This window comes from Lepidothrix coronata, unplaced genomic scaffold (assembly GCF_001604755.1).
Source record: "Lepidothrix coronata isolate B3197 unplaced genomic scaffold, Lepidothrix_coronata-1.0 Scaffold110, whole genome shotgun sequence".
In the NCBI taxonomy this organism is placed as follows: domain Eukaryota; kingdom Metazoa; phylum Chordata; class Aves; order Passeriformes; family Pipridae; genus Lepidothrix; species Lepidothrix coronata.
The window spans coordinates 2,467,130-2,479,532 of record NW_016690290.1 but is presented as its reverse complement, the minus strand read 5'-3'; the positions used below and the strand labels follow the sequence as shown (position 1 = coordinate 2,479,532).

The window sequence follows — 12,403 nt, the reverse complement described above, 5'->3', positions numbered from 1 at the left end:
TAGCCCCGAGCACCCGGGCTCGGCAGCTCTGAAATCAATAACCAGCGTCTCTCTCTCCAGTGTGTCAGGACCGGCTCGTTGCACACCGTGGAACACAGTTTTGTGGGTGACAGCAGGGCCAGTGGAGTGAGGGGGGCCCCGGGGTCCATGAGGCTGAGGGGTTCCAAGGGCCCCGTGGGGCTGAGCGGTCCTGGGACCCTGAGGGAGCTGAGGGGTCCCGGAGCCCTGATGGGCCCCAGATGGCACTGAGGGGGGTCCCAGATCAGACTGGGGGTCCCAGAGCCCTGAGGAGCCCCAGATGGGGCTGAGGGGCCCCAGATGGCACTGAGGGGTTCCGTGTGCGGCTGCGGTGTCCCAGACAGGGCTGGCGGGTCCCAGAGCCCTGAGGGTTCCCAGATGGCACTGAGGGGGCCCCAGGTCCTGGATGGGGCTGAGGGGGTCCCAAAGCCCGTGGGGTTGGGGGGTCCCGAAGCCCTGAGAGACCCCCGGCTCCTGTCCCTGCGGCCCCGCCAGGGGGCGGTAGAGCGGCCCCTCCTCGCGCACCTCGGCCCCGCCCCCCCGCCGCCTTAGCCAATCGCCGCGCGCGGCGTCCCCGCCCCCTCGGGCGTCCCCGGCGCGCGGTGATGACGTTAAGAGGCGGTGCCGCGGCGCGGGCCGGAGCGGGCCCAGGTGAGTCCGGGCCCGGTGGCACCGGCACCGGCACCGCTCCTCCCCTCTCATCCCCCCTCTCTCCCTGCGCGGCGGCGGCCGTGCGTCCCGGGACGCGCGGTGGGCCCCGGCGCCCCAGCGCTGCCGCTGCCCGGAGCGCTGGGCCGCGGGAACGGGCGGGCCGGGGGGCGAGCCCTGCCCGCCCCCGGAGCGTCCCCTCAGCGCTTCCTGGGCCTGGAGCCGAGCCTGCCGCGGGACGAGCTCCCGCCACCGGCCCGGCCCTGGGTCCGCTTTCCAGGATGTGCGAGAAACGGCCTGGGTCGGGATGAGTGATGGAAACAGTGGGAGTTGTGGAAATCGGGAGAAGCTGTGAAAACAGTCAAGAGTTCTGGGAATCGCGGTTGGTTTGGCCGAGCCTGGTCCGCTCCTGGCTCTGGCACAGCTGCCTGCGGTGCTGCAGCAGCCTCAGCCCCAGGTTTCCCCTGCAAAACCCACTGGAAGCTCCCGCTGGGAATGCCAGGTCTATGCCGGGTTTATGCCAGTTTTGTACCAAGTTTATGCCAGTTTTGTGTCAGCTTTATGCCAGGTTTGTGTCAGGCAGTAAGAGGCACATTTGCCCTGTGTTACTAAGACGTGGTGCTCTCAGTGAGGTGCTCTCAGTGCTGCTGTGTTGGCACAGGTGTGGTTTGCAGATTGCTGTGTTTGGGCTTTGATTAACACAGTTAAGAGCTGCTGTCTTCAGATTTCCAAACTGGCATCTCACAGAACAGCAACGTTAAAGAGCTTCAAGTTGTGATGTATTTACTTGAGAGTGGAAGGTCTGCTTGGCCTTGGGGGATCTAGGCAGGTGACTGACACCCCTTATCCACAGGGACCTCAGCCATTCCTTCCCTGGTATTTTCAGTGGGAGGACACTTCTGAGCTGGCAAGAGCTGAGGTGTTTCCCTGCTGACCTGGGGGGAGTGAGGTGCTGCATGTCCAAGGGAAGAAGCATAAACCCCTCCTTTCTTCCCACCACTTCAGCTGCAGCTGGATACAGCTGCACACACTCAGATGTGCTCTCTCCTCTCAGATAGTTTGGCACCTGACAAGTCTGTGATTTCCTGCTTGGAGTGGGCTTGTTATGCCCCATTTCTTTAATTCCTTTCCCCAGACTCGTGGTGATTGTTATACAGAGCGTTTCCACCTGCACCGATGTGGGGTTGGGCATTTTGGTGCTGACTCTGGTGTGCAGCTCTGGGGTTCTGTGGACTTCCCTGGGACTCTTAGGTGTACACTGACATACTGGAGTTGCTGCCAGATCTCAGTTAATGCCATTAGAGGATTTATATATGATGTTTTCAAGTGTTTGGTCCTTCTCTTCAGTTTTATTTACAGGCCCAACATTTCCCACAACTGCTTCTCTACAGGTGGAATTACTCTGTAATAACCTTGTTTGTGAATGCTCTCCCTCCATTTCTCTGTTAAGTTAATATGCTTTAAGGCTTAATAACTCTGAGACAAACTGTCTGTGGGAGGAATGATTCAGGACCAGCCACAGCTCTTTCTTTTGTCATGGTACTTTAATCTGAACAAACCCCCACTTCCAGGGCAGCACTTGGTGAAAGTCATTTAAGCTTCCTGTGAAGTTGGTTCTTTATTCCTATTGCTTGTACCCTACCACAGGCATGTCTCTGATGACCTCAGGGTGCTGCCAGGAGGGCTTCCCTGAGAAGTTCCTTTGGTGATGTTTGATTTTAAAACTGAATCTTAACTAAAGCCTGGTTTTCTTTCCAGGTTGGATGCAGAGTCTAAACTTCTTCCGGACGTCCCTTTAAAACATTTCTTGTTTCTCCACCTGATTCTCCTGATGGAAAACCAGCCAGGGTTCCTTTTCTGCTGTTCATGCTGAGGAGTTGGTTGGAGAGGTGGTGCCTGAGAGGAGATTCACCTGGTGATGGTAGGACCTGAGATCACATTTTGAGATTGATGGTTTTCTGTAGCCTCCTGCAAAGGCTCAGGCACCCATTGATGGGCTCTGAGCCAAAAGGTGCAGGTGTAAAACTGCCAGAGCCACAGGCAGCTTCCCCATCTCCTGGCCGGTGATACTGCTTTAATCAGCACATAAAGACTTGCCTGTGTGCACCTGATTTGGTTTTGTTTGAAATACAGTGTGATGAGCAAGAGCTCCTAGTCTGGAAGAGCTGGTGGAAATTCCACTTACTATACACAGCTCCATATGGAAAGCCAGAAGTGCCACTTGGTGCCTGAAGATGTCAAATAAAGCAAAACTGAGTCAGGTTGTTGAAAGATGTCAAAGCCCACCTCGATTTCTCAGGGTTTGGAGGGTGAGGGACTTGCTGACTGAAGGCTGCTCTGGTTAAGTGAACATTTCCCCTTTAGCAGGGGCTGCATCAAGTTCAGTGGTAAAATTCACCTTAAAGCCAGCGTGCCTCTGGCTCCATATTCCCTTCCTGTGTCATTCCATTGATCCCCAGGAGCAAAGCAGTGAGAGGTTTAAGACACTGTACAAGATCAATATAAAGAAAGTCTTAAGCAGATTTGTTAAGTGAACAAGTTGCTGAGGTACTTTGTGGAGCTGCTAGGGAGGCATTTCAAAACTCTTAAGGTTTGCAGTGGCTGCTGTTGTGTGAAGTTGAGCAGCTGAAACAAAACAAAGGAAAGTGCTTGGCTCTTTCCTTAATTTGATTTTTTATTAAGCAATTGTGGCTGGAAAAAAGACCTCCAGAAGTCTCAACCACTCTGTGAGTACGATTCAGTGCTCAGCTGGGAGCCGAACATGAACTGTGCTTAATAAAAAAAGATAACTGTGTGATTTCCATGGACACATCCATGGTTCTGACCATGGCTGTGTTTGTAGGCACTGGCTTGTGATGAAAGCAGCAGAGCACTGTGTTTGGTCAATCCCAAATTCTTAGTTTGTGGTAGCATGGCCTACTTTTTTTTTTTTTCCCCCATTTGAACCTTTACTACCTCGATTCCAATTTATTTGCTTTTCCTCGTTCTTTTCCTAAGGTTCAAATGTGGGAATTGTCCCGGATGTGGTTGCTGCTGATGCTCCCCTGGGAACATGCCTTGACAGGGAATTAACACCAGTCAGTGATGGGCTGTGGGACAAGCAAAGTACTTCCCGAGCCCCCCAAAGATGTGCAGCTGGACCTGGTTAAAAAAGTTGAGCCCTACACAGGCCACAGTGACATATACAAGCACTTCATCAGGGATGACTGTGGGGCTGTCATCAAGGCTGGCTCCCCCTCGCCTCCTCACCACGCCAACCCGTATCCCGGGAATGCCCTGCCCGCCCACCAGCCCGAGCCCCGCAAGAACAAAGTGGCCAAATACCGCGCCAAGTTCGACCCCAGGGTGACGGCCAAGTACGACATCAAGGCCCTGATCGGGAGGGGCAGCTTCAGCCGCGTGGTGCGGGTGGAGCACAAGGCCACCAAGCAGCCCTACGCCATCAAGATGATCGAGACCAAGTACCGGGAGGGCAGGGAGGTGTGCGAGTCGGAGCTCAGCGTCCTGCGCAGGGTCCGGCACACCAACATCATCCAGCTCATCGAGGTGTTCGAGACCCAGGACCGCGTGTACATGGTCATGGAGCTGGCGACGGGCGGGGAGCTCTTCGACAGGATCATCGCCAAGGGCTCCTTCACCGAGAGGGACGCCACGCGCGTGCTGCAGATGGTGCTGGATGGCGTCAGGTACCTGCACACGCTGGGCATCACCCACCGGGACCTCAAGCCGGAGAACCTGCTGTACTACCACCCGGGCACGGACTCCAAAATCATGATCACGGACTTCGGGCTGGCGAGCGCTCGGAAGAAGGGGGACGACTGCCTGATGAAAACCACGTGCGGGACCCCGGAGTACATCGCCCCCGAGATCCTGGTCAGGAAGCCCTACACGAACTCCGTGGACATGTGGGCGCTGGGTGTGATCTCGTACATCCTGCTCAGCGGGACGATGCCCTTCGAGGACGACAACCGCACCCGCCTGTACCGGCAGATCCTGAAGGGAAAGTACAGCTACTCAGGCGAGGTGAGTGTGCTGAGGGGAAGTCAAGAAGCTCTCCCTAGGTTGGGTCTTCGTGATGGCAAGAAGCTGTTTGTCATGTGCAGGCTGGTGACATTACCCGGGTTAACAAAATCTGTGATTCTGGCTTTTAAAATCCTTCCCCGTTTTCTGTCTGCTTTCCCAAACCGCTCCCAGTGCAGCACAGTGAACTCCTTTAAAAAACTGAGTGTTAAGAAAGAGGAGACTCTTCATGCAGAACAGAACTGGGATGCTTGTGGGTGTCTGGCTGGGGGAACGTTGGCTGTGGTAAACTGCTGTTTGAGGCTTTGCTGTAGAAACTTGTGCCAGGGTGTTTGAAATGTGGCATGTACATACCCAGTCTGATTTCTGATACAAATCCAAGAGGAGTATGAAAAATAGCTTTGCTGAAAGGCAAGGTTCTGGCAGGCAAGGGGCTCCTGGTTCCTCAATCTGGAGACATGAGCATTTCAGAAATGGATCTGCATTGTCTTCTTGACAATGAGCTTGGTGTGTGATAAATTGAAGGGTCGAAGGATAGTTTTTGTAGATAACCATGCAAAGAGGACCCTTAGGAGATAATTCTTAGGCAGAAGATGGGTGCCCCTGCCCTCCCAGAGTCCCATCACTCCGGAGAACTTCCTTCTGATCATGGTGGGAGAGCTCAGTGACCAGCCAGCTTCTTCACCAGCACCATTACCAAGTGTAGCATAACCTCACTAGGAATCACACCTGTAGAAAGTGGGGGGATCCAGATTTGCAAGTTGTCTTTCTGCTTATATCCCTCACTGTATTAAAAATACTGAAAACTTAAGCTTTTATAACTTCTTTCTTTAATAAGTAGGAGAGTGTTGTTTAGATTCCTGAACACCATGACTTTGAGATGAATCCCACTGGGAGAGTGTTAATGAGAGGCTAAATTTATGATTCTGAAACAACAGTAAAGTAACTGTCAAAAACCCTGAATAAATTAATGATCTGGTATTTTTAAGTGTGACAGGTGTGTTGGCATTTTAATGATAGATGGAAGGAATCCAGCACATTAAGTTTTTAAACATATTAGGCTGCTTTAGGATTGTGTTTTTGAAAAAAAAAAAATCAGTCACTCTCCAAAGGGTTATCAAAGGTGTCAGTAAGTCTTTTGTACTTTAAAGCTGTCAGGCCAGCTTGTGTTAATAGCTGGAATATCCAAGTTAAATGAAACTGAGGAATACTGGCATTTGCTTAGGAGGCCACCAAGGAGAGCCCAGATTTGACACCTTTGTGGATCTTCTTAATTCTTTCCATGAGTGCTCCTCGAAGTCCCTGGTACACAGTGGAGACACAAGTGTGAGGGATCATAAACCCCCAAATTTGGTAGCTTTTGGGCTAATCGTATTACTTCCTTCAGAAACTGCTGTACTTGATTAGTTTCTTGCCAAAAGTATTCTATCAGCTGCTTCCTTGAACTCCCAATTTCAGCTGACTATGGCAGCCTTTGCTTGTTTTGTTAATTTGCTGTGTTAACCAGCTGTGGAGTTTAAGCATGCAGTGGGGTTATCCTGATGCAGAAAGAGATGAATGACCAGCTGCACCATGTAACATCTGTGGGTCACACTGAACAGCAAAGTCCTGGTCACCTTGTAACCAGTGGTAGTAGATCTGCCAGATCTCTGTAGAGAGTGGCCCTCAGTGACCCCGAGAGGTTTCCTGAGCTGGTTTGGGCATGTCATGGTGTCTGCATAATTTGGTGTATTCCCTGTAATGTCTCCACTCCTCAGTGCATGAGCCTGTGTGTAGTGACACTGAATGTTATGACTCACTCAACTTTGTCACTCGCTATTTTTACTTTTTTGCAGGTTTTTTAATTAAGTTTAGCATGTTACCTAACACAGGTTCTGCCTGTTCTTGTGAAATGGGGTAATCCTGGAGTCTTAGAATCTTAGAAGCAAGAGGTGGGATACTCATGTGACACCCAGTAAAATGGTGCTGATGATACTGAGTTGTTGAGGTTAAAAACAAATCTGAGGAAGCAGTGAGGGATCACAAAATAAATTGTCTGATGTTCAGTGTGGACAAACTTGAGCTGGTCCTATGGGAAGATGGGCAGTTTGAATTTTCTGTAAGTGATGGTGGGTCCTGAAGGTGCTTCTTGCTCTTCAGAAGAAACAATTTGAGGTTAAATACTTCTAAATATCATCTTGATACTTATGATCAAAAGCTAGTTGATACTAGGAGTGAGTGTTGCTGTTGCAGGTGTCCTTGCTGTGCCATGCCCTTGAATGTGAAGTGCAGTTCTGCATCCTCTGGATAAAAACAGAGAACTGAAAAGCGTGTGTAGAAGGGCAGTGTGAATAACCAAAGGTATGGGCTGGCTTACATTTGAAGAACAAGTGAACAGACAGGGGCCCTTCCTCCAAAAAAAATCAACGTTTGAGGGGGGTCTCTGACCAAACTCAGTGCAGCCATAGGCAGTCTGGAGAGAGGGAATTGAGAGCAACCGTTTTGAAAGTTCCCTGGTGTCATTTACTTTGATGTCCACTGGTCCTTGTGCCAGGAGGGACTTATTTTGAGAAATTTTGTGGATTCATTGCAGTTGGGGCCACTGGATGCTCGTAGGTTGTACGTGCAGAGGTAGCACATGTGCCACAGAGAAAGCATTAGACTGTGTGTTGTGTGCCAGTGCACAAGCCTGAGGCATTTTACTTGTTATCCCACTACAAATTACACACTTTAGGGGGGTATTACGGATACTATGTGTGACATGAGTGGTTGTTTTGGAAAGCTGTCAGTGTTTTACTGCTTGGAAAGCAAATATGTGTCAGCCAGCAGCCCGTGTCTGCTGCTGGGATGCTTTCTGTTCCTCCAGAGCCAGGGAAAATGGATGCTTTAATTTACCAGTGTAATTAAGCCCATGCCCCTAAATTGCAGACGTAGCCAGGTATTGGCAGGAGATGCAGTAAAAAGGCTGCTCGTTTTGTGAATAAATTCTAGGAGAAAACAAAGTGAGCCAGAGATTTAGAGGTGTCTGGTGTGCTTCCCACAACCTTGCCAGCATTCTTAAAAGCCACCTCCTGGGCTTTAAATGCTTCCGAATTTCTGGTGTTCACAGAAAATTGCCCTTTTTTTTTTGTGTGTGTGCATGTGTTACACAGGAAGATGTCAGAAATGAGGCTGTTGATAAGTTTGTCAGACTAATGGTAATGACAGGAGCCATAAGTCCTGGTTTCTTTGGAGCAGGAGTGGGCAGAATACTCGAGTGCATTGCAGAAAGTGTCTGTCTTGGATAGATGCAGAAGCAGAGGTTTCATGGGAGCCACTGCTTTTGTTGTCTGTAGTCTGAAGTTTGAGGATGTGAAATGGAAGAGGAAATGTTAAAAGAAGCCTGTGAACTGCGGTGCCCAGAGCTGACAGCTTGAGTTCCAGGGGGGAAGGAGGAAGGTGTCTTCAAACTGCACCAGGTCAGGCAGCAGCAGTGCCCTGGGTTTGCAGAGTCTCAGTGCTGAGTCCTGCTGTTTGAAAGGTCTGGCCTCAAAACCTGGTCAGAGAGGACAAAGCTGTATTGAGAGAGGAATAAAAGCCAAGATGCACGCTGACCTGAGAAGTAGCTCCATGTTCTTGGAAAAACAAGTCATCTCACATCCAGCTAATGTAATTGCTTTCTGCCTGGGACCCTCTTACCCTGGGCTCCTGTTCCTGGAGTGTGAGGTCTGTTTGAAGAGGCCATTAGCAGATCAGTAGGAGAGGTCTCCCACAATAGGTTATTCAGGTACTGCTGATGTCACTGCACTGATTATCTCTTCTTCTGTGCTTTTTGAACTCCTTGGAGTAATGGCTAGGGTGAGGAATGAAGGAAAGCTGGCTTTGTAACTTGGTATGCTTTCTTTTTTCTGAGCATCCCTGAGTAAGGGTTGGGTGGGCTATTGACACTGCATTGGATGGAGCCTGCTGCAAAGTTATTATCTTTCACCTGTTTTGTTAGAACTTACTGAAAAGAAGACTTGGCAATATTTTAATTGAAATCTTGGGGATAAAACTGATTTCTGGGGGTCTCTTTGTAACTTAAAAAAGTTGATTGAGGAATAAAGCTGGAATAACATTCACAGTTTCCTTTGAAAGTGCAGAAATGAACATCAGACCATCATTATCCTGCTAGGACAGGATTGCTCTACTTCTGTTTCAAAGCTTCTCCTTCTGTTGAATACCAGTATTTTTATGCTGCTTTACACACCTGGGAAAATTGCCTGAAGAAGTGGAAGGTAATACATGTTATGGTTAAATTGGGAAGCTGAGCTAGGGTGTATGAATTGTTCTGGTTTTGCTATCTGATCTGGGCAAATCATTTCCCCTCGTGGTCTGTTTTCCTATTTATAGAACAGAATCAGCTTTTTTGTGGTGTGTTCACAGTGGATGAGGTTGGTGTGGGCTGCTGTGGGAACGTCTCTTAATCAAACACCCTAAAAAGCTTGTTCTAAATAATGGTGCTAGTGGATGCATTGGTAAATGGGGTGTAAGGAGAGACACGAAGGAAGTTGGGCAGTGCAAGTCTGGAGGAGCTCTGCAAGGGACTGAGCAGCCATGCAGAGAGAACAGCTGGCCTGGCTTCCTGCAGTAGTGTTCCTGTGCCTGCCACTGAACTTAAAACTACAGGAAGATTTAGGCACAAAGGGACCTCAGGAAGTCTCTGGACCAAACCCCTGTTCTGAGAAGGGCTGAATTTTAAGCTAGATGAGGTTGCTTAGAACCTTATTCACTCCAGCTGCCACAAGGGTGGAGATGTCACCACCTCTCTGGGCTCTGTCCTGGGGCAGCCCAGTTCTCGTGGGAACTGTGATTTCTCTTTACATCCAGATAGAATTTACCCAGTTGCAGCTGGACAGTCACCACTTGCCTTTGCACTGGGCACCTCTGAGACATCTGGTGGGGTGTCCTCCTCCCTAAGTGCCCTGACAGTGCTGGCAGATGCAGTTAAATCCATTTCTCCAGCTAGCTGAGGTCCTTCTGGATGGTGTTCCTGCCCTCCTGTGTATCAGCAGCTCCTCCAAAGCTTTATCAAGAGCAGCCAAGAAACACATACTAAAAACTTTAATGGTAAAGAGAGATTTGCAGCTCAAATGCCTCAAGAGCAGAGCCAAAGGAGGGGCCTAACGTGCAGATTGTATGTGCATTGCATTTCTTCTTTTCTCTCCTTGAACATTCAGAACCTTAATGATTTTCCACCTTAGCTTGGAGTTGAAAGCACCAGGTTAAATGCAGGTGTTGAGTAAACTCTGCAGGTCCTCCATGGATAGGTTCAGGCTGGAAGAACACCCTTGGATACAGGAAAACCAAGTTGCTCTAGATGAGTAGCTGAGTGGAGTGGTGTGAATGGTGTTCCCACAATAACTGACTCAGCCTATGTAGGTAAAGAAGCAAAACACTTTCTCCCCAAGCAGTTTCCCTGCCTGCAGGTGATAGGAGAAGCAGGAAACACGGAGTGCATTAACAAACAAACTGTGCATGTGCTACCTGACAGACAGCAAGATAAAAATAAAGCCATTTTGAGGCAGCTGATGCATGTTTACAGGATGAGTCCTCACCCAAGTACGTGGGCACGTCTGCAGAGCGTTTTCAAAGTATTCTTGTAATTGTCCTCGTTGTGGAGGACTTTTAATCCCTCAAATCCCTTGTGACACATGATGAAGGAGACAGGTGACAGGTTTGTCAAATTTTAATATTAATTTCCTGCATTTATTCAACTTTTTGAGAGAGAATGGGGTGGAACTTGAGCCCAGACTGCTTCTGACTCAGTTGGGAGCTGGTTGCTGAATCCCCCGTCCAGCTCCAAAGGGACTGATCAGTCATTGTATTATAATAACTGTGGCTGGGTTTCCTATCAAATGACAAACTTATTCTAAAAAAGGCACAAGCAATAAAAAGAAACTGCAATTATTCTTGGTAACCTCCTTCCCCTAAAAGTTGCAGATGGAAATGTAAAGTGGCAACTCAACTTTCTATTTTGCATACTTGTATTTTAGTGGAGAAGCTGACTTCCTGTAGGAGAGGGAAAAAATTATACTTGCATATCACAGAAAATCTCTCCATAATCCTTATTGCCTTACAGGAGAGTTCAGTCAGTGCAGGACAAGTATTCTGAAAGTTTGGATGTGGCTTTTTAAAGAGCAGTAGGTTTTGCATTGATGCTATGACAGGTCTGGCTGGCTGCCAGTCCAGGAATGACTCCTGTGTGCTTGTACTTTGGGTCACTTAAAATTAATTACATATGCCTATGTAATTAAAAAAACCACAGTCTTTTGTTGTTTTGATGACAAAAGTATAACCACTTTGTAAAAAATACCAATTTGGAAAAAAATCAAGTGTTCCGTAGCATGTGAGCTTTATTTTCTATTTTATACTCTGTTTAACCCAGAAATGTGTCCAGGTTTTTTCCTGCAGTACATACTTATATATTACCAAGTTTTGTGTAACATGTTATCTGCTAATTAAAGTGGTTATAGGGTAGAAAGTGCCCTGAATGAGGGAAAACTCTGCTCTGGTTATCTTCTCCTAGTATATCTCCTGTTTTAGATGGGCTGTAAGGCAGCCTGGCTTCTCCAAGTTTGGGCTGGAGTATGTCTTTGGGGAAAACACTCAAAGCAGATTTAAAATATAGCCAGTAACAGAGAATCACCAGTGGCCTCTAATGCTCCCTTGGTCTTGTATATTTTTTTTAATACAGGAGAAAAAGTCATGTGTGTACAAGAGGCCAGGAGAGCCGGTAGGTGCCTCCCATTTATGGAAGATTTGCCTTTGCACACTGTCCTCTGCTGCCCTTTGCTCTAAGAGGAGCTCATTGCAAAGCCACCTTATTCTTCTGGAAGTTCTCCATGGGGTCAGTGCCTGGGAGGGTCTGGATGCAGCAGGATCCCTCACTCGAGAAGACCCTGACTGGCCACACTGGCTCATGGTGTTGCCTTCCCTGGCTGTGCCAGATGGTCTTTAGACCCATTAGATGTTTTTGCCAGACACAGTCATCACCTTGGCCTCTGATCTCTGTGCCAGAAGAGAGGACAGACTCCAAACCATCAGGGTGACCAATTTTCCAGTCTTCCCCCTGGAGTTTTGAGTGTCCCAAGCTGTTGACTACAGTATAACGAGGAAAACAGGGACAGGGCAGCTGAAGGCAAGGTTTTAAACCACATTTGCAGTACTTGTTTGCATGAGCATACAAGTCTCTGGGACCATGTTTTAGCCTTCTTGGGGAAAGAAAGAGCTTTTTACGTACAGCAGCTGCTGTTTTTTTCCCTGTGAGCCACATTAGGTGGTAGAAGCATTTTACAGTAGTCCCGTTGTTAGACCAATGCAGGCATTTTTATTTTATTTTTCTCTAAAAATTAGAGTTAGGTTTGGTTCCCCCCCCCCCGTGTAAGGAAGAATTTTATTTATTTTTTTTTTTAATATAAATTGCTGAGGCCTTTGCCTGGAAAAAAAAAAAGTAAGAAAACATCCATTTACAGAGGAATGTGCTTTTGCGTTTCCTACGGCTGTGAGAAAGCGGCGATTTTTTAAGTAGCACAACAAGAGTGCTGGCGGAGCTGCAGCCGGGGCTCTGCTGAAAAGGGCACTGTGCTCTGCTTTGAAGAGCTCAGGCACTCGAACAGGATGAAAGCGCCTCTCGGAGCCGGGCAGGGAACACGGAGGCCAGCCCAGTAAATGCACTTCTCTTGGCTCCTGCTCTTCCTTTGCTTTTAACTTGGCGGCT

The 12,403-nt window shown here is 48.6% G+C and overlaps 1 protein-coding gene across 2 annotated transcripts in view; it reads left to right on the top strand.

The window, feature by feature from the left end:
- The first annotated feature begins 601 nt into the window (after nucleotides 1–601).
- PSKH1 (protein serine kinase H1) overlaps nucleotides 602–12,403 on the top strand; it is a 31,453-nt gene continuing 19,651 nt past the window's right edge. The window contains exons 1-5 of one of the 2 annotated variants that reach the window (XM_017824295.1): nucleotides 602–669; nucleotides 2,425–2,587; nucleotides 3,664–4,689; nucleotides 11,381–11,419; nucleotides 12,159–12,200. In XM_017824295.1, the coding sequence (XP_017679784.1) occupies nucleotides 3,751–4,689; nucleotides 11,381–11,419; nucleotides 12,159–12,191 (1,011 nt within the window). In that variant the 5' untranslated portion in view covers nucleotides 602–669; nucleotides 2,425–2,587; nucleotides 3,664–3,750 and the 3' untranslated portion in view covers nucleotides 12,192–12,200. Of the gene's footprint in view, nucleotides 670–2,424; nucleotides 2,588–3,663; nucleotides 4,690–11,380; nucleotides 11,420–12,158; nucleotides 12,201–12,403 lie in introns of those variants that run through there. The other variant, XM_017824294.1, reaches the window with a different exon arrangement.